The 26,766-nt window shown below is 36.2% G+C and overlaps 2 protein-coding genes across 7 annotated transcripts in view; both read right to left on the minus strand.

Moving 5' to 3' along the window:
* Positions 1-23,477, minus strand: part of Drc8 (dynein regulatory complex subunit 8) — a 123,771-nt gene extending 100,294 nt beyond the window's left edge. For 4 of the 6 annotated variants that reach the window (XR_013426590.1, XR_013426589.1, XR_013426591.1 and 1 more), the window contains exon 1: positions 23,314-23,477. Coding sequence is in view for 1 of the 6 variants with exons in the window: in XM_078022952.1 (XP_077879078.1) it covers positions 23,314-23,338 (25 nt within the window). In the remaining 5 variants the exon portion in view is untranslated. Of the gene's footprint in view, positions 1-1,483; positions 1,581-23,313 lie in introns of all 6 variants that reach the window. The other 2 variants (XM_078022954.1, XM_078022953.1) reach the window with 2 other exon arrangements.
* LOC144367269 (transcription initiation factor TFIID subunit 13) lies at positions 12,267-13,605 on the minus strand. The gene has a single exon (XM_078022955.1). It carries the CDS (start codon positions 13,566-13,568, stop codon positions 13,194-13,196), a length of 375 nt encoding a protein of 124 aa, XP_077879081.1. The 5' UTR covers positions 13,569-13,605; the 3' UTR covers positions 12,267-13,193.
* Positions 23,478-26,766: the final 3,289 nt, after the last annotated feature.

The raw sequence follows: 26,766 nt of genomic DNA on the forward strand, positions 1-26,766 counted from the left end.
TTAATAAATTATTTTTTCTTCTACATTAGTCAGAATCAATTTTGTTTGGTAAACTGAGATCAAGGAAACTAGGATTAGTCTTTATAAGATCTAATACAAGTATTAAATATGTAGAAGAGCAAAACATCCCTTGGAATCTAAGAGATTAGCACCCTCCTAGAACAAAGGAGTAAAGATTTCAAAATGTCTCACAGAGATTAATTGTAAAAGTAGGATGCTGTAAAGGAGTGAAAATGAAAGGCAGTGGAGTTAAAAAAAATTAAGGATCATGAAACTAGTGCATTAGATAGTGGTCTACATGATTACCGAAGTCACCCAGAAGGATGACTGAATTTGGGAAGAACAGAAAATTTATACAGAAGTGACAAAGTCTGACCAACAAGGAGTAAACTAGAGGGAGACTAAAAGACAACAAAGTGACAAAGGATAGGTGATTGAGATGGTAAAATTTCAAAGGAAGAATTTTTATGTGAAGGTAAAGAGCAATAATTTAGAATTGGAAATAGGCAGATTAAACTTACTGACTTGAAAACAAAAAGACATGGGAGAATGAAAAGCTTTTATTCAAGATCCCCCAACACACACCAAAAGTGATATTCTGTAAAGAAAAACAGGATTAAGTAAAAATAAGGAAATTAGAGGGGTATTCTATAAAAAGAATATTTGTAAAGAAGTTTATTTACATTAGAAAAAAGTCTCAGACTCCTTAAGAACTCCACAAAAAAGTGCTGAGAGGAAAGTCATCAATTAGAAGGAGGATGCAAAAACAGAGGTTAAAAAAAAATAGTCAGAGGTATATAGAGAAGGGAATATAAAAAAGGAATTGACAAGAGGTAGAGGTCAAGCAGCTGCTAACTAGAGGAAGTCAAGGAGGCTGAGGCAAGAAAATCCCAAGTTCCAGGCCAGTTCAGCAACTTAGCAAGACTCTCAACACCAAATAAAAATGTAGTTAAAAAGCAAACAAAAACCCTAAGGAAAAAAAATTTTTTTTAAACCCAGGGCCTCATGCAAGTATTGACTGATTGATTGATTGATTGATTGCAGTGCTGGGTATCAAGCTCAGGGACCCACATGTTGTGCAAGCACTATATCACTGAACTATATTCCCAACCCAATATTTGTTGTAAAAGTCGCTAAATTTTTATGGTAATTTTGTTATCACAAAACAAAAAAACTAAAAAATAACAGTAAACTAATACAGAATTTTGGTATCTGAAAGTGGGATGCTGCTATATCAAATGCCTAAAAATATGGGAGAGGTTTTTTTTTTAGATATTTTTTAATTGTTGATGGATCTTTATTTTTTAATATTTGTATATGGTGCTGAGAATCAAACCCAGTGCCTCATGTATGCTAGGCAAACGCTTTACCACTGAGCCACAACTCCAGCCCCATGGGAGAGGTTTTGATGTCAGGAAGTACAAGCCTTTGAATAAGGCAGAGCCTAAAGAAGGTGAGTAAAGCCAGGTGTGGTGGCACATACCTGTAATCCCGGCATCTGGGGAGGCTGAGGCAGGAGGATCCCGAGTTCAAAGCTAGCCTCAGCAATTTAGCAAGGCCCTAAGCAACTCAATGAGACCCTGTCATAAATAAAATATTAAAAAGGACTGGGGGTGTGGTTCATGGGTTAAGCGCCCCAGTACCCGCCCCCCCCAAAAAAGTGAGTAAAGTCACATTAGAAACATACCTTTGCTTCTGAAATCCTGATTGCTTAACAAATTTGCTCAATTCCTTTCTCTTCCCTCTCTCATCTGTCACTTTCACAATTTTATAAAGAATTTAAGGTTTGAAAATTATTTTGAAATTAAAATAAAAACTTTTACTCAGCCAGTCATGGTGGTACACACCTGTAATCTCAGTGACTCATGAGGCTGAGGCAGGAGGATCCCAAATTCAAGGCCATTCCCATCAATTTAGCAAGACCTTCAACAACTTAGTGAGACCCTGTCTCAAAAAACAAACAAGGACTGGGGATGTACTCATTGATAAAGTGCCCCTGGGTTCAATCCCCACTACCAAAAAAACAAACAAAAGCAAAACAAAGCAAAAAATTTCTTACTCACTAAACATATACTTAATTGTATTCTGGTGATATTGTCCACACACTAAAGGAAATGTGATCTAACTTAGTTTTAAAATGAGCAGGGTGGGTTCCTGTCTTATCATACTTTTCTCTTTTACTGTAAACAGTTTTTATAAATTTGAAGATTTTTCTTTCTGAAAAAAAAATCATCAAGTCTAAAAACAGTATGCAATCACAGATATGTCTATAAAAAGATGTCTGTCAACTGTGTTTTATAGTTTAAAAGAAAGCTTATTACCATTTTCAGCTCCCTGTCAGCTATTCCTATCTATGCTTTTTTAGTGTGGTTTAAAACACAGTCATAAAATGTTAAAGGCCTTCTACAAACCAACTGATTTTTCCTTGATTTAATCAATCCAGCAAGTCAATTTTAACAACTTCCTTTACATTATGCACTATGAAAACTTTTTTTTTCTAAAAGATTTAAAGTACATGAAACTAACTTGATTTATATTGAATGTCAAGAAAACAAATATAGTTCATGGATATTTTGTTTACTGATTTTAAATAAATATCAAGATCTTTACATGACTTTCCAAAAACTGATTTATTAACATAAAAGTTTAAAATAGCACATAATAGTAAAATGGTAAACAAACAAACCCTGTCTATTACTAACTATGTATTTAATCACACAGGCCCTGCCTCCTACTAGCCTATTCATCTGTAAAATAATATCTCATATGGTTATAATAAAGATTGAATGAAATAATGTATATAAAGGGATTAGCACAAAGTTGGTTCATGGTAAACAAAGTAATCAGAATAATAATCAGGAAGACTAATGCTAAAAAAGAAATTGTCTACTAAAAATTCAGACTCAACCTCTAATTTCCAAGGAGAGAAGAGGAGCTGGGAATTGAGTTAATCACAATGGCAAGTGATTTAATCTATCATGCTTAAATAGTGGAAACACCACAAAAACCCTAAAGATGAGGTTCAGAGAGATTCTGGGTTGGTAAACATCCACACACCCAGAGGGTGGTATACTCCAACTGCATGGTCACAGAAGCTCCAGTCTTTCCAGACTTCAACCTATAGATCTCTTCATTTGTTTGTTCATTTATATCCTTAATGTCTGTTATAATAAACTGGTAAATAGTGGTTTTAAGTTCTGTGACCGATTATACCAGATCATCAAAATAAAAAAGGGGTTGTGGAAAAGCCCAATTTGTAGCCAAGTCAAACAGAAGTGTCTATGTTTTTAGCATTTGGCATACTTTGGGCAGAAGGGAGTCTTATGACATTGAGCCCTTAACCTCTAGGGACTGTACTAACTCTTCAGCACTTAGTGTCAGAATTGAGTTAAAAATATAGATACTCAGGGGCTGGGGTTGTGGCTCAGCGGTAGAGTGCTTGCCTAGCAAGTATGAGGCACTGGGTTCAAGCCTCACTCAGTACCACATAAAAATAAATAAACAAAGGTATTGTGTCCATTTACAACTAAAAAAAAAATAGATTAGACAGATAAATACTCAGTGATGTCCACAGAGACATAGAGAATTGCAGAACCCACACATTTGGTGTCAGAAGGGCTGTAAGGAGAAACTCCCTAGTACTAGTAGTAACAGCAGATAGTAAAAGTGCTTTAAAACACACACACATCTGCAGAGCTATGTCAAAGAGACACAGAAGCCAAGTGAAAGAGATTCCAGTGACAAAAGTTGAATAATTCACACTACAAAATAAATAAAGAGAAGCATAACTCCTCACTCCTTAAATGTACATAGTGATGGCTTCCAAAGACTTTAGTATGGAAAATGGAAACAAAGAGCAACTTTATGGTAGAGAAATCTGACAAACACCACCTCAGTCAAGTAATCAAGTTAAGATAAACTGTGAAAAATTATATTGATAGTATATATTATGGTTTGGATATGACATATCCCCCAAAGTTTGTGTTAATATAGGAATATTCAGATGTGAAATGATTAGATTATGATAGCTATGATCTAATCAGTCCATTCTAATGTGAATAGACTGACTGGGTGGTAACTGTAGTCAGATGGGACATGAAGAAGATGGGTCCCTGAGAGTGTGCCCTGGATGGGTTCATATTCCCTGCAACCTCTTCCCCTTTCTCTGCTTCCTAGTAGACATGAGGTGAGTAGTTTTGCTTCACTATACCCTTCCTCCATGATGTTCTGCCTCAGCTTGGGCCCAGAGCAATGGAATCAGCCAACCATGGACTGAACCTCTGAAACCATGAGCCAAAATAAATTTTTCCTCCTCTAAATTTTTTTTGTGAGGTATTTTGGTCACAGTGACAGAAAACTAACACAGTATTTAGCTTTCATGTGACATGATAAAAATGACACTAATAATATATTTGGACTAATAATAACTATAATTTTCACATTAGATTAGATATATAAATCATCTTTCTTAAAAATTTTTTTTTAATTTTGTATTCCACATATTTCTCTAAAAACTATTCTTGGGATAGGGATATAGCTAAGTGGCTAAGCATACACAAGAACCCTGAGTTTGATTCTTAGCACTACAAAAAAAAAAAATCAAAAATAATTTTAGTTGTCCTTACTCTACTAGGCCATAAAATACAGCAGACTTGTTTAATAAAAAATAAATATAACTAAATTAATATAAAATCAAATGCTTTTAAATTGATGAAATACCAGGTAGGGGTAAGTTATATCATTATATAGTAATACTTTTTTTCTCTATAAATCCATACTAAAACTATTAATGCCAGCAATTTCACATTCTGTTTGTTTTCTGGCAATGGATATGCTAAGAAAGCTATGGACTTGATCCAAAGTCAAACCATAGGAAAAAAAATGTTAAATTTAATTTCAAAAGAAGAAATTAATGATAACACAGAGGGACTAGTCATAACCAAAAATAAAAGGTCATAAAGAATTTTTAAACAGTGCAGCTGGGATTTTTCTAAAGCTGAGATATCTGTATACATATTTAAACACTTAACTGCATTCAAAACCCTGCTTACTGAAATCAAGATAAAATAATAAGCCCCAGGAGAAATAATTACCATGATAACTGTTTAAAGTATTCCACAAAGAAGGTAAAGAATGCCCTCAAGGTTAATTAACTGGAAGTGTAAATAATGTCATTGTTCTGTTTGACTCCAGTAATGCCAATACCTTTTTCAGACATATGCTGTTTAAAAAGAAAAAAAAATTGTTGCCTTTTTTGATGGGAGGAGATAGTTATTATGAAGTCTTATAAACAGCTTGATCCAAAGACAATATGCAACCAAAACACCAGACTTAAAAATGAAATATTATATTCCAATCATCAACTAGATTTATGATTTGATAGCTTTTCTTTATCAAATGTGTATTGATCATTTACTTTTAGTAAATGCATTCTAATTTAAAAGTAAAACAAAGCAGGGGCTTTCTATTGCTCAGTGAGAGACTGCTTGCCTAGCAAGCACAAGGCACTAGGTACCATCCCCAGTACTGCAAACTGTGTTAACAGACCAGCTACAGTAAATTATAACATATTAGAGCTAAAACTCAGCAAGGTATTTAGATGGTACTATAGAAGCACAAGAGCAACATCCACTTTAGACTTGAAGATGGTACTTAGAGACCAGAGGAATCAGAAGTTGCACTACAGAGGTATTAATTCATCTCTTCCCATCTCCTCCAAGAAAAGACAATCACCAAGAAATCTAGAAGCTCTTGACTAAAACTTTCTCAACTATTGCCTGTTGTCACCTAATCTAAGAAACCACTGTCAACATCTGCTCTTGTCCTGCTGCAATGTTAAGTACAGACAAATGACCCCCTTTTTTTTAATTAAGAGACTAGATTTTTTTAAAATCTACACAATCAGAAATTCAAGAGTCAAGGTCATTTGCATGGATAGACCCGACTAATGACATGTTAACTCCAAATACACAAAGTAAAATTTCTTCCACACTTGGTGATTCCCGTCAAACCCCACATTTAAAGTATTGTGTGTGAAATAAATACCTTTTCTAGGAGAGAGGAGGAAAGGGGAGATGGAGAAAGGCTGAGTAATGGGCACAAGGCTACAGTTAAGGAGGCTGAGCCAGGTGGATGGCAAGAAGCTCTGCATGGTATGGTAACTATAGGTAACAATAATGTACTATACTTTGCAAAAAAGCTAGAAAGTGAAATATTTTTTTTAAAAAAAAGAAATGATAAATGAAGAACTAGATATGTGACCTTTTAGGAGATATAAACTGAGAGACTAGGGGTATAGCCTTGAGTAAAACATGTGTTTTGTATGCAGGAGGCTTGCCTTTTGCCAGCCACACTGGCCCTTACTCCAATAAGCCTTTCTCCTTTCTTGCTTTAGGCTTTTGTGATTTTGTTTGGTTGGTTGATTTTTTTTTTTTTTTTTTGGTTTTAGTAGTTTTGGTTTTTGCTTCATTATTTTGAATTTACAGTTCCCTCTGCTAAAAACTAGTTGGTTTTCAGCAGAACACAAGCCACACTCAAAGCCCCTAAAGTAAGAAAAAATTAAATCAGATGTCCCTCTTCTGGAACCCTGAACTTTTTTGAACTATTTATCCCAAATGTAATTAAATAATTATATAGGGGCTATGGATGTAGCTCAGTCCTAGAGAGCTTGCCTAACATACAAGAAGAGGACCTGAGCTCCATCCCCAGAACAGGGGAAAATAAATTATATAATTATTTGTTTTCTTCTCTATAGTAAAAAATCTCTGAGATGAAGGCCCAAACCTATTTTATTCCCCACCTAGCACATTTCTTGAAACAATAGCAATGGTTAAATGATTGTCATTTACAGAGTTTGTACTGCCAGTGAAGTTTTTGCCACATGCTTTGCCACTGAATGAGAAAGGTTTCTGCTATGCTACACTCACTTGACAGTTGAAGAAATTCCAACAATTAGGTTCTTATACTAAAGTTATCCAACTCTTTTTAAGTGGCAGAGGTAGAACATGAACCCATGAGATTTACTACAGATTTCATGTTCTTTACCACTAAACAATACTATTTACTAAATGAAACCCAGAATGAGGAAGCAATATGTGCACAGGATACTACATTCCTTATGAGACCAACAAAAAATTTGTTCCCTGTGATTAAGTATAGAATGCATGCATGTTGCTACCAAACACATGAATAGACGGGAAAACCTGGAAAGAAAGAGAAACCACACAGACAGAATAAGAAGACTTTAGAGGGGTTTAGGTAGAGAATTCATAACTAGATAGCCAGATTTTCAACATGATAAATGAAAACAACTAAACCAGTTAAAAGACTTTTGGCAATAATCATCCAGTAGAAGCAGACAAATGTGTACATGTCAAGAAATTGAAGGAGTCTATATTTTATGGCTTATATTTTCTCTGCCATATAATAAAAGAAGTTGGCAATTCATGGAGAAGTGAGAGGATTAGAGGTTTGAGGAGATCATAAACTTGTACAGATGATAACTCTTTCTGAATCAATGTTGATCAATGCCGTGACAAAGAAAGACAAAGATACTGCTCTAGATTAAATGAGAGAAAAGAGACATGACAACTAAATGCAATATGCAATTCTGGACTGAAACCTGTACTATGGGGATATGCTATAAAAGGCATTATTAACAACTGGGATAATTGACAAAATTAAAATGTAAACAGTAGAATTCAATTAAAATATATTATCTGTGCTAAAATTCATAGGGATTACATAAGAGACTAACTATATTTGTTCTTAGGAAATATACACCCAAACTTTTTTTTTGAGGGGGGGTGGGGTTTTTGTTTTATTTTTTCATTTTTTGTTTTATTTTGTTTTGGTACTGGGAATTGAACTCAGTGGCACTTTACCATTGTGCCACATCCCCAGGCCTTTCTTTACATTTTTTAAGTCAGGGTCTTGCTAAATTGCCAAGGCTAGTCTTGAACTTGCCATCCACCTGGCTCAGCCTCCCAAGCAGCTGGGATTATAGCCACATGCCACCATGCCCAGAAGTATATATAAATGTTAAGAGACAAAGTGGAATGACTATATGTAACAAACTCTCAAATAGTTCAAGGAAAAAAAATTATAGATATGTAGGTAGGAAGGTACATAGAATATAAAAGCAAATATGACAAAAATGTTAAAATTAATGAACGTGGATAATGGGAATATGGGAATTCTCTGAACAATACTCACAATTTTTCTATAAACTATAAACTATTTCACAAAGTTTATATTATTAAATGATTAATGTTGAATAAGGCTATAGTCTGAGAAAAGCATATCTGAATTTAATATTTCAGAGGTGGTACAATTCTAGATGATGGCAGTATCCAAGGTTTGACCATGGAAGTGAAAAGCCTCAAGTATAATGGATGAATGTCATTGAAATTGTAGTCAAATCCTAGACCATTTTTTTTTTTACTCATTTCATTATAAGGCACAGTTTCATATGAAATTTCATTTTACTTAATGATTTCACCTGAAGTTCTTAATATCTGAATTCCTTTTTACTTTTCTTGAGAGTTTTAATGTTTAAAATTATTTTATATTTTATTTGCCATTTCAAATCAACTAGCCAAGAGGTACATAACTCCTCTTCCTCATTACTAATGAAGATCTGAAGAGAATTTCAAAACCTCCGTTTTTCGGATATCAGTTAGATACATGGCCATTTTTCATCTTTATTACTTTGGGACCTACTCAGAATACTTCCTCTATGTGATAATACTGAATTTCAAGCAAATTTTAATAATATGCCAGCTACCACTTCAAAGATAGTAATAATCAATAATAGCACTTCCAGTCTTCTGCAAAAATGAAAAGGGAGTGGTCACCTAGTTATCCAGGGGATAACTTCTTGCCTTAGTTAACATCTTTTTAACTATGATGTTACCTATTTGGACTTTCATCCAAACCTCCTATATTTAGCCTGACCACATGCATGCGTTTAGAGCTGGCTGCTGCCTCTAAGGTGGGGCCTTGAAGAGTTTTTACAGTTCAAACTGGTTTGGTTTTTTGGCTCCTTCCACTACAGACTTTTATATATTCTCTTTAGTTCTGCTAGGTTAGTTGCCTTTCATCTATCCATTTAGCAATGTATTACCTTCTCTCTTAATGTCTATTTAGAAACTACAATTATCTTCTCTTATTCTCTTTGTCCTATGCCTTTTATACTCCTTTACTGTAATTTTAGTGGAGTTTCAGGAAAGGTAAACATAAATGTGTGCCCAACCACTATGTTGAAGTGTAAGTGCCATTCTAGTTTTTTAAATAATAAGGTTGAATTAAGTATGTGATTTCCAATCTAGTGCATGTGCAAATTTAATGGGAGTAACACGGAGCTAGTTTCAATATTTTTAGAAGATTAACAGAAAAATACATCACTCACAATAAGACAGTGCAGAGTGACATTAATTTTCTTTACTCAATGTTTTACTCCTGACTTTTTCATTGATTTAACATTTATACCGATTATCCTATACGTTTCCTAAATTTCATGGATTTGGGCAATAAATGAAACAATGGCTGTGGCCTCATGGACTTTCCACTGTAAGAGGATAGATGGACAATAAGCAAATATGTATTTTACTCTGATCATAAGTTCTGATTGGTAATCTGATTGGTAATCTTTAATAAAAAAATTAGAAAGGCATTAATATAATCAGTATAAAAGGATCATAACAAGATACTCAGAGAACTTAGATTATTCTTCATAACCAAAAGAAATAATGTTAAATGCAATCATTTTTCCAAAGTGAGCAGATAATATGGATCAAAGCTGAGTCAAAAGATATTTGTATAACATTAATTGCAGAATTATTTATAACAAAATGGGGAAACAATCTAAATATTCAACAATAAGAGAAACCTTAAATAAATTACAGTTCATAAATATAATGAATTCAGCTATCATACAAGTTCTTAAAACTTAGGACACAAAAAGATATCTATAACAGTAAATTTAAAAAGCTGGAAATAAAATTATTTTTAATATAATCTCAAGTCTATAAAATAAAAATCTGCCTAGGAAAAGCCTGAAAGGAATAGCCAAATTTACTCTAGATTCCAAATCAATGTTTTTAAACATTATCTTCATCTTGTAGTAACTTGTTAGAAATGCAAATTCTCAGATTCCTATCTGAGAATTTACCTATTCTTCAATACCTTAAATATTTCATTCCTGTCTCTCCTGGTTTGCCAAAAGTAGATTCCAGAACTACTTTTGTTCAATAACTGGTGGGGGTGCTGGGGTTGTGGCTCATTGGTAGAGTGCTTGCCTCATATGTGTGAGGCACTGGATTAAATTCTCAGCACTGCATATTAAAAAAAAAATAAAGTCCACTGACAACTGAAAAAATACGTAAAAAAAAAAAAAAACTGGTGGGGGAGCCCAGAAATCTGAACAAGCTCTCCAGGTAATTCTGATGCATACAAAAGTTTGAGAAGTACTAGATAATGAGATTGTGGGTCAATTTTCTTTTCTTCCTCTTACAAATTTTCATTTGACTTTGCAGTATGGTGTCACAGAGGATTAAGAGCATTAATTTAAATGAGAACCCATGCTTCACAAACATTTAGTAGTATGGGATCTTTGAAAAACTGCTTTACCTATTCTTCAATACCTTAAATATTTCATTCCTCTCTCTCCTGGTTTGCCAAGAAATCATCTGTAATTGTTACACTTGTTCTACAATTTATGATCTCCTCAAACCTCTAATCCTCTCGCTTCTCTATGAAGATGTTTTATACACTGGTCTCTTACAAGATTTTTTGTCTTTAGTTTGAATATAAACTTATATAGATTTTTTTTTTTTTTTTTTTTTTTTTTGGTGGGGGACAGACAGGTCTGGGGATTGAACCCAGGGGCACTTAACCACTGAGCCACATCTCCAGCCCTTTTTTTTTTTTTTTTATTTTGAGACAAGTTCTCACCAAGTTGCTAAGGCTGGCCTAGAACTTGCCATTCTCACGTCTCGGCCTTCTGAGTTGCTGGGATTACAGGCATGCCCCACTGCACCCAGCTAGATGTTTTGGTATTAATCCTGCCTGGTGTCCTGTCAGTTTTTTGGATCTTTGGTTTGATGTCTGTCATTTACTGTGGGAAAACTCTTCTTTTTTCTATTTTTTTAATTTTTTTATTTGTTTTAGTTAGTTATACATGATAATAGGATGCATTAATGCACCTTGATATACATAGATGGGATATAATTTCTCATTTTTCTGAGTGTACATGTTGTAGAATCACATTGGTCATGCAGTCATATATATACATAAAGTAATGATGTCTATTCCATTCTACTATCTTTCCTATACCCACATCTCCTCCCCTCCCCTCCCTTCACTTCCCTCTACCTAATCTAAGTTAACTCTGTTCTTCTCTAGTGCCCCACCCAATTTATTGTGAATTAGCATCTGCATAGTAGAGAAAACATTCAGCCTTTGGTTTGGGGGATTGGCTTATTTTGCTTAGCATGATAGTCTCCAACTCCATCCATTTACTGGCAAGTGCCATAATTTCATTCTTCTTTAAAACTGAGTAATATTCCATTGAATATATATATCATATTTTCTTTAAACATTCATCCACTGAAGGACATCTAGGTTGGTTCCATAGTTTATCTACGTGAATTGAGCTGCAATAAACATTGATATGGCTGCATTACTGTAGTATGCTGATTTTAAGTCCTTTGGGTATAAACCTAGAAGTGGGATAGCTGGGTCAAATGGTGGCTCCATTACAAGTTTTCTGAGGAATCTCCATACTGCTTTCCATAGTGGTTGTGCCAATTTGCAGCACTGTGGGAAAATTCTTAGACATCATTTCTTTCAAACATTTCTTCTGCTAACTTCTTCCTTTTCTTTCTGGTATTCAAAGTACATGTATTTCACATCTTTGGAAATTGCCCCCATGGTTCTTAGATACTCAGATTTTGTTTTGGTTTTAGGTTTGTTTTGTTTTGTTCTCTTTGCATTTCAGTCTGTCAATTTTTCTACTAGTACATGTTTAAGTAATTCAGTAATTCTTTCCTCAGTAACGTTGAGTTTACTGACAGGTCAACAAAACCATTCTCCATTACATTACATTTACCATTATGCTTTTTTTTTTTTTTTCTGTTTAATTTTTTTATACTTTATTCCTTGTATCAATAGGTTAAGAAAGTAAAATTTTCCCAGGTACTGATTTATAGATACTATTTATAAGTAGAATCAAAAAGCTCAGTTTCACAAACAGTAACATTCAGTGATCTCTTTAAATGCAATTTTAATCCTTATTTTAAGCTAAGGGCAATAATTTAATGCAGTAAGTTAAATTCACACAAAACCTGTATACTGTGAACTACAAAAGTGGTTCTTGTAGCTACATACAGTTTTAGTCAACTACACATTTCCACAAGTACTTACAAATATGTTAAAAAAACACTACCCCAAATGCTTATCCTACCATTAGCTCATTAAACATTGCCATTCCTGCTCCTGAAAGTAGATGATTGGGAAAATGAGTTCTAAAACTTAAAAAGTAACCTAAGTCCAAAAGATTTTAAATCAAAAAAGTCTTTCAACATGGAAGCATCAACATGAAACTTTTAAGTTTCTAAAAAAATAAAAATAAAAAAATCACTCTTTAGAAAATATTAAAACAAATTATCATTTAAGACACATAAACATTCTTACAAAAACTTGTAGTTTCAAATATCATCTCCTTAAAAGAAAACCAGTTCACTATCTTTAATAACATCTCAGACCACTGTTGTCTAAAAACTTCAGAATATGTAAGGCATATGTCTCAGCTGTCATAGTCAAAATGACACTTAGATTTCACATATTAAACAGCTATAGTATAGCTTATAATGGCACAAATATACCTAAAACATAAATACTACTTCATCCTTTAGATAGTCAAAAGTCAGAAGGAACTGCATAATTTGTAAGGTACTTTAACTTACGTGTAGTCATTAAACTCAGTAAGTAATTCAAGTATAATCATGTAAAGGCAGGCAATTAAAGGCTCAAGGATCACTCTAAAATCAAAGACATGAAAATAAAGGCTGAAAACTTTGTTTCTCCATCTTTCATTTACATGCCTAGATATTAGGACATTACTGAACAAAATACACAATTATTATATGTGATTTCCACAGAAGATAATGAAATTTCACAAAGTACAAAATTTATCAAGATCCGTAGTTTGCTTCATCAAATGCTTTTCTAGCTCGTTTCAGTTCTTCATTCATGGTGAGCAAGTCTTTAACCCTAGCAAACTTCCTTGGGTCCTTTCGAATCAAGAAGACGATATCTTCAACTTGTACTCGACCTTGTCTTCCAATTGACATTGCCTTGTGAGTCATTTCAGTGATGAACTCTATGACAAGATCTTCAAGAATATCCACTGACTCAGTGTAAGGATTCTGGTCATCCCCAAACCCATACATCATACAACGTAATTCTTTAGAAAAAAGTCTCTTTCTTTTACCCTGTCCACCTTCTGCACCTCCTCCAATTTCTTCATTTTCCTCCTCAAAGGTCGGGTCTTCTTCCTCATCTGCCATCCCACTAGCCCACCATTATGCTTTTAATTGCTAACATTTATTTTTCTTTATTAGAATCTATGTACACAGCCCCTGTATTCTTCCATGTTGTCTACGTTTTCTATTACACTCCTTAACATACCAACAATAGTTCTGTAAATTCCCTAATGATTACAAAATATGTATCACATATGAGAGTCTTCAGGTTGTTTTTCTTGCCTGTTAACATGCCTTGTAATTTTTTTATTTTAGTTGTAAAAGGATACAATACCTTTATTTATTTATTTATTTTTATGTGCTGCTGAGGATAGAACCCAGTGCCTCATACATGCTAGGCAATTGCTCTACCACTGAGCCACAACCCCAGCCCCATGCCTTGTAATTTTTTGTTGGAAGTCAGACATGATATGATGCATCAAGTAAGAAGAACTGAGATAAATAGCCATTAGTGTGAGGCTTTACATCAGTCTAAGCAGTAAGACTGTGTTTAAAGTTTTCTGTAGCTGTCAGAGCTAGATTCCTCTAGTGCCCTTTTTTTTTGTCTCTCTGTTATCTTTGAGTTTCCCTGAAACCCCTCCTTAAATAGAGTCTACACCTTGCAAGTCTCTCAGCTGTAATCCACTATTGTTGTATTATATTATTGTTGATGCGGTGGTAATCTTATGATTAAATCTCACCTCCTAGTGGAGCCATGTCCCGCACTGTTACCCTCACAAGTGTTTTTTCAGCTTCTTCCCAACCTCTTAGCTGTGACAGGAAGGATAGTGGGCACTGGAGCTGGCTAAATGTTGTTAGATAGGATAAAACTCTGGTAAAGTATTTTGAGTAGACCGTTGCTATAGAGAATTTTCTTAAGCATTTTTCAAAATTTGTGCTTTCCTTCTCCCTCTAAACAACAAGGTGTTCTTTCTTGCCTCTTCATGATGATACCCTGAAAGAATGAGGGAGATTGCCTAAGATTGAGGTGAAAGTATGAGGGAGACTGCCTAAGATACTGGAGGCCTCCAGGAGTTTCTCATTCCCAAAGAAGCCTATACTTGTGCTCTAACAGTTTGTCAAAATTACTAAATGCTGGGCTGGAGATACAGCAAAATGGTAGAGCACTTGCCTAGCATGTATAAAGCCCTGGGTTTGATTTCCAGCACCACAAAATAAATAAATAAATAAGTTTCTTCCAGTTTATGGCTCCAGCAGTAACAGGAGTGATAACTCCCAAGCTCTTACCTGTTGAAGCTGAAACTAGAAGTCTGCTTTATCTTTCTGATTCCTCTACTAACTTACACTTTATTTTCTTTGGTTATAGGATACTTGCACCTAGTCTATCCATTCTTTCTCTGTTCCCAAGTAAGAAATTCAAGAGTCATTCTTGTCTTTGACTTGACTCAATATTTATACCCAACTTATTACCCTCATTTGTAAAAAGATGATAGTAGAGGTACCTTTCAAAATGGATCTGTTAGATTAAATGACATAATAAATGGAAAACATGTAGCACCCCAGTATCTATTTTACAGTAAACACTCTATAAATGTTAACTATTGAGGGGTTTTTTGTTTGTTTTGTATGTTTGTTTGTTAGTTGTAGATGGACACAATACCTTTATTTTATTCATTTATTTTTATGTAGTGCTGATGATAGAACCCAGTGCCTCACATGTGCTAGGTGAGTGCTCTACCACTGAGCTACAACCCTAGCCCCTACTGGAGTTTCTTTTCCCCCCACCAAATTTTTTTGAGTATGAAATTCTCTTTTACCTTTGGTTTTCATTATTTCATTTTCTCATTTTCCCATGACTCTTTTCCTCAAAGCAGTTATTAATTTTACCCATATTTTTAATCTTAGTCCCTTCTCATTTCAATCAATATCTTCTCATTCTACCCATTTTCTCAGGGAATTTTCAACCACTCCCATGGTTACTGCCACTATCGTACACATTCAAACAATTCAGCACAGACCTTTTTTCTCATATTTCATACAATAGATACTTAGGTATCAAGCACACATTGCTACCTACTTTATATCTCAACCTGGATGTCCCACAGGCACCTAAACTCAACATGTGCAAGACTACAAGCATTATTTATATCACTCTACTATTCCTCTTTATTCTCTTGCGTTTGTGTTATCCAAACATTTTTGCTTCTGACTTGATTCAACATTCATATCCAACTTATTACAAAAACTATTAAGTCTCTCTAGCCTCTTTCTCCTTTTTTAATCCCTGACCTCCATTATCTGGGTTCAAAATCTTATCTTTCTGGACTAATACTGGAACTTTAATTTTGTTCCACTCTGAATCATTCTAAACACATTCTAAAAAGTCACTCAAGTGACTTTTTCCAAACAACAAATATGATTGTCTCATGAAAAATTAATGCCCCATCAATGCTGTAAGAATAAAAAATTAAGGGCTGGGGCTGTAGCTCAGTGGTAGAGCACTTGCCTCTTATGTGTGAGGCACTGGGTTCAATCTTCAGCACCACATAAAAATAAAACTAAGATGTTGTGTCCACCGAAAACTAAAAAATAAATATCAAAAAAAGAATAAATTTTAAAACACTACCACATCTCCATTATGATTGGATCAGAAATGAGCCCCAAAAGTTCATGTGTTGTAAGACTTGGTCCCCAATGCAGCAGTGGTGAGGTGGGGTCATTGGAATATGATTGGATCATGTGGGCTCAAATTTTATCAATAGATGAAGCCATTGATGGATTCATAATTTGATGGGCTACTGGGAGGTGGTAGAAACTCAGGAGGTGGTAGAAACTCAGGAGGTGGAAAAAGTAGGTTCTTGGGGATGTGCCCTTCAAGGCTATTACTTGTCCTTGGCCCCTTCTTTCTCCTTCTGTTTCCTGGCTACAGTGAAATGAACCACTCTGCCCCTCTTCGCCATGATGCTCTGCCTCACAACAGGTCTAGAAATAACAGTGCCATGGACAGAAACCTCTGAAACTCTTGAGCCAAAATAAATCTTTCCTCTTTTAAGTTGTTTTTCTCAAGTACTTTATCATAGCAAGAGAAAGCTAACACACCTCCTCCTAACTGAACTAAAATTCTAGCCATATTAAATACCCGTATAATTACTGAGACTAATCTTCATGACTTCAAGCTCATTATTTCTTCTCTTCCTGAAATTTTCTTCTCTTCTTGTTCTCTGAGCTATTAACCCTTCAAGATAAACTTAGAGTTGCCTTTTTCAGGAAGCCAACTTTTATTTAACATTCAGTAAATACTTACTGAGCTACTATGTGCCACATCCTGGGTATATTAAATATTAAGAACAAATAAAGCATGACCCCTATCCTTCTGGAACATAAAGAGTCTAGAAGGAATAGCAAACACACATACACAATTATAAGTTAAAATGAAGATAGAAGAAAATTAACTACAAAAGGGAATAAAAGAGGGCTTTAATGTAAAGGATATATGTGTGAATCAGGTGACTCTTCCAGAATGCCTAATCACTATATAAATATAGATATCATAGCATTTATTAGATCATTATATCAGTATTATCTTAACTGCACATCATCCTCATTAGACTGGAAATGCTTTGAACTGAAATTCAGAGAAATTGACACATTCAACTAAAATCTAAAAAGAAGCAGTGTCCAAATTCCACCCCAAGTCTTTAGACTCCCAAATATATGACTGCATTTAAAAAATAAATTACAGGACTGAGGATGTGGCTCCATAGTAAAGCACTTGTCTAGAATGCTCAAGGTCCTGGGTTTGATCCCCAACACCACCAAAAAATAAAAAGAAAATTACTTATTATACTCTTAGTAGCTATAAAACCCAAACTACATGTTTATAATATCAAATATAGGATTTGATAGACATTTTAATAGATGCCATCCTAATGGGTATGAGGTAGTATCTCATTCATTTTATTTTTTAAATCTTGAATATTCTTCAAAAATATTTATAAACTAATATAAATTTCAGTACATTTTTCTCTTTTTAAAATTCTGAATGAGAAGAAGTAAATTAGGTTTCAGTAAGTCAGTTTTCTTTTTTGTTTAGACTTACCTGGATGTTGCTTTTTTTTTTTAAATAATTGTAGATGGACAGAACACCTTTATTTTATTTGTTTATTATTTTTTTTATGCAGTGCTAAGGATCAAACCCAGTGCCTCACACATGCTAGACAAGCACTATGCCACTGAGCTACAGCCCCAGCCTTCACCTGGATGTTTATGTCGGTCTAAAATAGGGAGAAAATTTATTAAATGGCTCCAAAAATATGACAAATGCATCATGTATTATCAAAAACTAGTTAAACTTTAAATTTTTTCTCAACCCTATGATTTCATGACAAACATACACAAATAACCACTAACTCCCTAGAATGTACCAAGCACTTTTTTTTCCTATTTCACTCAGCATTCCTTTAATGCCAAGAATTGTAGTGGATCCTGGGTACATAAGTATGAGTAAGAAGACACTGTTTCCATAATAATAAAATAGGTATAATTAGCCCCACTTTACACTGAGGAGCCTGAGGCTTCTTAGATTTAGCACTTTCACTAAGATCAGATAGTTAAGGCTTAGGGAAGATGAAATTCAAATTCAAGTCTTAGCTCAAAGCTCATCCTTTGGACTATACCACAAACTTCAATCTGTACTATCTATGGCAACTGGTAATTTGTGCATTTCTATTTAGATTTCCAAATACTATGTTTTCAGAGGAGTGGCACAATGCAAGGAATCAAAGAACAAGTAAAACTTCCCTCATAACTGAACTGGAGGTATTTTACCATGTGATGTTATCAAAGCATGCAAAGTAATAAAGAATATTTTAGTACAAACAAAAATAGTACATCCTAGAGTAAGCTTTGAGGATCTGAAGCTTATTAAAAAAAAAAAAACTGATACACCTTCTAAAGCTCACTGGCCTACCAAAAGTTACAATTTCATACCTAAATAGTTTATTTCCTAGACATGTTTCTAATTACAAAACATGATACTAGTTACAAACAGAAGATCCTTCTAGTCCTACATAAAATTCTCTAAGAGACAGAAATAAGGTTTAAAGATCCAAAGACTCAACAATTGCATTGGTTTTTCATTTAAACAAAAGAAAGAAAAAACAAAAATGTTCTGGCTAGGGAAACTTCAGAAAAACTTCACAGAAACTTTAAAAAGAATTTGTCCTATCTCATTTCAAATATTCTTCATTTAATTTTTTTTTAATATCTCCATTTTATTTTTATGTGGTGCTGAGAATCGAACCCAGTGCCTCACACATGCTAGATGAGCACGCTACAGCTTGAGCCACATCCCTAGCCCATCAAATATTCTTTCAGTAAAGAAAAAAGAAATTAAGTGATTTAAAATTAACCTTTTTTCAACTTTAATTTTTAGCTTATTATGTAACATCTTTAATCTAGGAAAAAGTAAATTATACAGGGTTAAAGTACAAAAATGCTACACATAAGCATAACAATTTCAATGCATATACTCTTACAAAAAAACTTTTCTAAATTGAGCACAATAGCGCCCTCTAATAGATAATCCTAAGAAATTTTTTTTTTTTTTTGGTACCAGAGGTTGAACTCAGGGGCACTCTACCACTGAGCCACATCTCCAGCCCTATTTTGTATTTTATTCAGAGACAGGATCTCACTGAGTTGCTTAGTACCCCACCATTGCTGAGGATACCTTTGAACTTGCAATCCTTCTGTCTCAGTCTGCCAAACCGCTGGGATTACAGGCATGAACCACGGAGTTGGGTTTAGGATATTCTTAAAACTTGTATCAAAGCTAATCCCCAAGTGTTCAAAGGAACCAAAAATTATGTTATCCAGAAAATTTTTCCACCTTTACAACTTTAAAAAATCTCAAGATTAAAGATGGATTATTTACAACATATATATATTTCTACAAAGGGGGTTTTTTTGTAGATGTTTTTGTTTGTTTTGCGTACTGGAGATTAACCTTGGAGTGGAGATTAACCTTGGAGTGTTCTACTACTCACTAACATTTCCAGCCCTTTTTATTTTTTGAGACAGGATCTCACTAAATTGCAGAGGCTGGCCTCGAATTTGTGATCCTCCTGCCTCAGTGTTCAGAGTAGGTGGGTTACAAGTATGTACTACCATTCCTGGCATGTAGTTTTTAAAGAAGTGTGAGTGAACACCTTGGCACTGTGAAAAAGCATTTGTTGAGCCTGGTGAAATAGAAGGATACCTGTAAGGAGGAGAGGAACTAAAGCCTAAAATTGGTTTTATATATTTTTAAGTATAAAATGTTTTGGGGAAATTAATAGTAAGGCTTTGATTAAACCATAACCTGTCCTCAACAAGTATTTATTGTGCTTATTAGCAAGAGACAGATCAGAAATGGCCTTTGACTGACAGGGTAATGCAAATGTCCTTCAAAACTATTATTTTTGTGTGTGATTCCCTGTCCCTCAAGCAGTTTTGAACTATAAACAACTGATGAACCGAGCCTAATTCCATTTTAAGACTGGGAGCCATCTCATCACAAAATCATGAAAAGTTAATTTCTGTTTTACTATAAATTACTGAGATTTCTAAATTAGTTTGGAATTCCTGCCCATGCCTTGAACTCACCCATGCCTAGCTCCCCCTGATCAGATAACAACCCGCTCTGAAACCTCAGAGGCGCTTCATAAATTCTGATGTTGGGATCTGAATTTACTCCCTACCTTGAAATATCATGTCATGTAGATTATTAACCTACTATCTGCCTTTGTATTATGCTTGTCAAAATCCTGTTATTTGTAAGTTCTCAAGACACCCCCTTTGCAACTTTTTGTGCTATAAAATCTCATTCTTGCAGAGCTGGAGGGCTGGTCTCTAGCTCAAGTTAGGGGAGATAGTCACTGATCAGCTCTCTTTAAAGCTTGCTTTAATTTGATCTAAAATTGGAGTTGGTACCTTTTCTTTGCATTGGGGTTCAACCCAATCTCTCACAAAGCTTAACTCTCATAAAACAATATATTCACTGCTGTAACCAGCTTTTTGGTCAATATATCAATACATCAACTACCTCTAAAACAACCCTAATAAATCATTCTATTCTGCACATCAGTTTTTCATGAATTTAGTTAGCTTGAGTAAATCCCCAAAAATCTGATCAATTCTGATTAATTAGCTAGGTACTAGGGATTGAACCCAGGGGCACTTCACCCCTGAGCTACACATACCTCCTACATCCTCAGCTCTTTTTAGTTTTTTTGAAACAGGGTGTAAATTGCTTAGGACCTTGCTAAATCACTGAGGCTAGCCTTCAACTTGAGATCCTCCTGCCTCAGCCTCCCAAATCACTAGGATTACAGGTGTGCACCACCCACACCCAGGTAGGTGTAATTTCTGACACTTCTGAAGTAAGAATCAAATACAATAATTATATTCATATGAAGAGCTGATCACCAAAGTGAGTCTCCAGTTTATCCTCCAACAAAATACCTTTATTTCCTCATGCCCTTCATGCAATTTTAGTTAACTCATTAAACTGTTAAGAATTAATGAAATAAACCAAGTAAAGTGGCACAGGCATGTAGTCCCAGCAACTCAGGAGGCTGAATATCACAAGTTTAAGGTCTGCCTCACCATCTTAAGGAGACAATCAGAAACTTAGGGAGACCCTGTCTCAAAATTTTTAAGATTTTAAAAGGACTGAGGATGTAGCTCAGTGGTAAAAAGCCCCTGGATTCAATCCCCAGGCCCCAAAATAAATAAATAAATAAGATATACCACATAATACTGCTTCTCAAACTTTCATGAGATATACAAAAATTAAGAATGATCAAATAATCAGGGCAGGGCCTGAGATTCTTCATTTCCAGTAAGTTCCCAGAGATGTCCAGGACTGGCCCACAGACTTCAAGGGTATATAACTTGCCTGGCACAATAGCAACTGAGTACAATTAACTAGCTTCCATTTGTATGTCTTCCTTAGTGATGGCACACTTCTTGAGAGCTAATGCAATTTTTTTCCCATTTTGTATCCTCCAAAATGCTAACCAGAATGCTTTCCAATCAAAGGGCATTAAACATAGGCCAGAGGGCTGGAGCTATAGCCCAGTGGCTGGAGCATTTGCCTAGCATGCAGGAGGCACTGGGTTCTAGCCTTAACACCACATAAAAATTAAAATAATAATAATAATAAATTAATAAACATAGGCCAACTTACTAAATGGCATTAGACTTAACTTCTATGGTGATAGAATTTTTTTCCTCTGCATTACCTTATCCTAAACACAAAAATATTTTTTGAAAATTGAAAAATTTGGAATGCTTTTAATGGTTTTTTAAAGTAAAAATAAAAACTGGAAAAATCTGAAAAACAAAAAAAAAACCCAGTGCACATTTCTCATGCTAGCCTAATCAAATCTTTAAAAAAAAAAAAAAAAAAAAAAAAGACTCTCCTTTTTGTTCTTAATAAACAAGAACTTAAATAAAAAATATGTCACTCAGCTCTCTGGAGACATTTTTTAATCGAAAAAAATTAAGATTTTTTGCCATTTTTAAAACAGCACCATTAAATTATAAGGACATCTTAATAAAGGTAACACCTATAAAATAATCTTGACTTCTCAGATTAATCATATCATTTAAAAAAAAATCAGCATTTGTTATCCCTAGGTAGATCTTTGGCACAATTTCATGTTTCTCTGCTTATTTTGTAATTACTATGAGTGACTAAATCTCTCCTGTAAATATTGGTGTTAACCTGACTACTACACTTCGATGTTCCATGCTAAGAAAAAAAAGGGCCCGGGGGGGTCAGCGCTCTGGAAGGAAACAAAAGGTGGAATATTATTTTCACTTCCAGAATTATTTTACCTCTACTGTTCCATGGCTGGCGGTTGTCTTTTTTTTTTTTTGGAGTTAAGTAAGGACAGTAACTAAGGGTCGGATTTTAAACCATACCGCTGAATCAGGAACAATTTAAAGGCCTTGCAATTACACGTGGATAATCGATTTTTCGCACAAGAAACGCATCAACCCCTCTGATGCGGCCACCTCAAGCCTCACGGGCCAGTCCCGCCTCTGCCCAGGGCGACCGGGAGGTCGGGGTGGCGCACAGCGGCTCCAACGCGTCATTGCGGGGTTTTGCTTTTTCGTCTTTACTAAAATTGTCGTTTGCTTTGTTTTGTTTTCTTAAGACCCGACCCAGGTGGGTAGAGCGGGGGGGGGGGGGCAGGCATTTCGCAGGCCGGAGACACCCGGCGAGCGGCTGTGACCCGGAGGCCGCATTCTCACTACGGAGGCAAAATGGTGGCGGCGAGCGCCACCAGGCTGAGCCCGGGCGGGGTCTCAGAGCGGCGGGAGAGGATCCCTCCAGATTCCGGCGGCCAGAACCCGTCCTCGCCCAGACGACCTCCGGGTGTCCACCGCCTAGACAACTGCCGGCCTGGCGCCTGCGGCCCCGAGACCCAGGACGAGGGTGTGGACGCGGCGGTGGCGACCGCGCAACCGAGAACAAGGACGCCATTATCAGGCTCCCGGGCTGGCGCCTGGGCCGCAGCCCGCGCAGAAGCCGAAGCCCGGCCTCTGAGGGGGAGGGGAGGACGCGGAGGGCGGGGAAGAAGAGGGCGGAGGATGGGGAGGCGGGGCCGAGGCGCCAGTGTTTGTGGCTGCGAGGACACGGGGAAGGCGGCCCCTCCTCAGGCCACCCTCTCCCAGCTCGTGGGGGCTAAAGATGGGGGATGACCTGTCCCCACCCGGCACTTCCCGGGGTCGCGGCGGGCGGCGAGGGCAGCCGCTGTCTCCGCGCTACCGTCCATACCTTCCTTGTCTTTATCTTCCGCCATCTTGATGCGGAGCCGGTCGCCTGGGAGATGCCAGTCGTTAGCCTGGGTCGCCCCCCTTGGGCCCCCGCGACGCCGGGAGCCCGGGATGGGGGAGGGGCCTTCCAAACGGGGCGGGGCTGGGGGCTTAGAGACGCCTCCTCGGCTTCCCGCCGCGACCACCCTACCCCCGCCCCTCTCTCCCGGGCCGGCGCGCGCGCAGCGGAAAACCCAGCCTGTCTCCCAGGACCCGCGCCACCGGGTCTCCGGCCTTCTCTCTCCGGGGTCTGGGTTTCTCCGTGTCTAGGGGAATCATTCCATAACAAGGTTGTGAACCCCTCCTTGCCTTTGTTTGTGATTGACTTGGGGACAACATACTGTGCTCTACCTCTCACTCCCTCGTTTGTACGACGTGGCGTGCTCGATTTTTTTTTTTTTTTAACTGCGGATTTAAAACGCTGCCAGAGAGCTGGGTGAAGAGCTCGGCTCCCCAGGGCGTAATAGAATTAAACTGCAATCCACCCTCCTCCCCCTTCCCATTCACAGCTCCCTGGCGCTGGGAAGCCGCCGGGCTGCTGCAGAACCGCCTTGCTGGCTCCATCCCTGTTTTCTCCTGTCCAGTCCTCCCAGAGAAAGTGACGGTACTGCCTGTGAGAACTGGAGCTAAAACGGACATGGGCAGAGTGCAAGAGGAAACCAGAGCCATTCAACTAGTACTAGAGAGGAATCGCTGTAGAAAAACATGTGCAAAATAGGCGCAAACACTGCGTCGTCAAGGCTGCGATTTCTGATACAAAATAGAAGGTTCTCATAGCAACAAAAACGTGCCCATGTTGTGCTCAGTAGTACATACATTCATATGTTCCTAGTTGTAAAATTTTGACATAACCTCCGGTTAAAGTTATAATGGAAGTTTTAAATTCTGCTTTCCTGAAACTTTGCAGCTATAGCATGGTGTTAAATTGTAATTTATCAATAAGCTTACCTATTACGACACTTTTTTTAAAAAGCTTTGAATAAAATGCCTAATGCTGTGGCTATTTTTAAGCTAATGTTTAATGATATGTCGGTATATGTGTACTAGTTTAACGACTTAATGCACATAAGAACAATTTATAAACTAAATTTTAAGAGGCCTTCAAAAATACATGGTATTGCTATTTAATGATTTTATTAAAACAGTTTTTAATGCTCCTTTTATTAATTCTGGTTCTATAATCCCTGGAACCCTAATGCAAACTATTCCTTATTAAAATATGTATTTTCTTCTAGAGAGAGATCTATTTAGTGCTCTGATCATTCTGTTTGAAAATTATGAATGTTAAATGCTTGAATCATCACCAAATGGCTTATATTAGAAGATAGATATTTTTATAAAATTAATGCAAGTGTGAACAGTAAATTCTTAACTCCCCAAAATATAGAAATGTAATCATTACCATTCGTTTATATTTATCTTTCATAGTCACTGTGTTGTAGTTTTTAGAGGTTCCCTCTCCCCATATAGAAATGAAGGTTTGAAATAAGTGTAGGAACTCTCACTCTGGTCTCAGGCCTACTCTTCACTTACTGTGCCCTTTTCTGTGCCTTTTACATTCAACTTTTTTTGGAATGCTCCTTCCAACTGTCTCCCCCCCCCCCCCCAGAATTCACCCTCCCACAGACACACACATTTGTCCCTTCCTGGTTGTCCTGTAGGATGACCTTGAAGGTCACCTGTTCTAACCTTTACCTCTCAACCTCTGCCTCTTTTGCTCTGTATTCATAGAGGTTCTCACACTGATTTGCAATCATTTTATTTACTTGTTTTCTACCAAACTGAAAGTCCTGAAGACAAGAAACTTCATCCACATATATTCCCAGTGCTCAGAACAATTTTTCAATGTTTCTGTCTGAAATAGTGTGTTTTTATTTTATTTTTAAATTTTAATTTACTTAAGTATTTATTTTTGCAGTGATAAGGACTGAGCCTAGAACCTTCTACATTCTAGGCAAGTACTTTACTACTAAGCTACATCCCTAGTCTTTCTTTCTCTTCTTTCTTTCTTTTTTTTAAGAGGTGGGTCTCTTCGTATTGTCCAGTACAGCCTCTAACTTTTTGTCTCAAGCCATCCTCTTACCTCAGCCTCTGGATTAACCAGAACTACAGAATACAGGTATACTCTACAACATCTAATTTGAGCTAATATATGTCTTAAAAATTAAGACAGGAGTTAGTCTTCTCAGGATTTTTTTTTTTTTAAGACCCAGATTTGGGCTGGGGTTGTGGCTCAGTGGTAGAGCGCTTGCCTGGCATGTGTGGGCCCCTGGGTTCGATACTCAGCACCAAATCTAAATCAATAAAGTAAGGGTATAAAAAATAAAAGGGTCCAGGTTCATCGAACTTCTTGCAAATAAGATAGGTTTGCCTTTTTCATAATATTTTTATATCAGTAAAAGTATTGGTGGTACATGTTAATAAAATGGAATCCTTACATGAACAGTTATTTATAATAAAACACTATTTTAAGAGTTGAACAGATTTCTCTGCAACCTCCCTCCCAATATTTCTTATATATTTTACTAAATTTAACTATTTAATAAAGCTTTTTTACTTATGTTATTCCAAATCACAGTAATCTCTACTTCTCTGAACTCCTACAGACCTTTAAAACAATTCAGTTTCTGCAGGGCTCAGTGGCACCCACCTGTAATCCCAGCGGTTTAGGAGACTGAGGTAGGAAGATACCGAGCTCAAAGTCAGCCTCAGCCAAAAAGTGAGGTGCTAAGTAACTCAGTGAGATCCTGTCTCTAAATAAAATACAAAATAGGCCTGGGGATGTGGCTCAGTGGTTGAGTGCTCCTGAGTTCAATCCCCAGTATCAAAAAAAAAAAAAAAAATACTCTTTCTTATAGGTTTGGGTCAGTTAAAAAAAATGTTAAATGTATGTTAATTTGCCCCCTCTCCTTAATGTTTGAAGACAGGAGCCTCATCTTACACATCTTTTACATATCCACAGTACCACTTCTAATTGGAGCTCATATCAGGTGCTTAATTCATACTTTTCAACTGCCTAATTAGCTCATTAGCCATAAAGTGTAGATCTAGAAAACTTTCCACGAGTGAAAATGATTTTCTAAGTAGCAACAACAAAATAGACCCACATTACCAAAGAGTGATCATCTGCTTTGTGCTCCTTGGCTGTGAAGACCTGACTGCTGATTATATTATACTTTTAAAACTTTTTCTGTCTTATTAGTTTGCTCTCAATAATCGCAAACTAACTACAACCTTTTTTTTTTTTTTTTTTTTTTTTTGCCTTTTAGAATATGTTTTGTTTCTAAACTAAGCTTGGGTAACTTTGTAATATTGTATACTGTTAAAACATCTTATTTAAAAATCTCATAGTGATTTTCAGAAATTCAAAATTATAAAGTTATTTTTTTCCTACCCATGGATATTATGGAAAATT

The sequence above is a fragment of the Ictidomys tridecemlineatus genome, chromosome 10 (genome assembly GCF_052094955.1).
Source record: "Ictidomys tridecemlineatus isolate mIctTri1 chromosome 10, mIctTri1.hap1, whole genome shotgun sequence".
NCBI classification, from domain to species: domain Eukaryota; kingdom Metazoa; phylum Chordata; class Mammalia; order Rodentia; family Sciuridae; genus Ictidomys; species Ictidomys tridecemlineatus.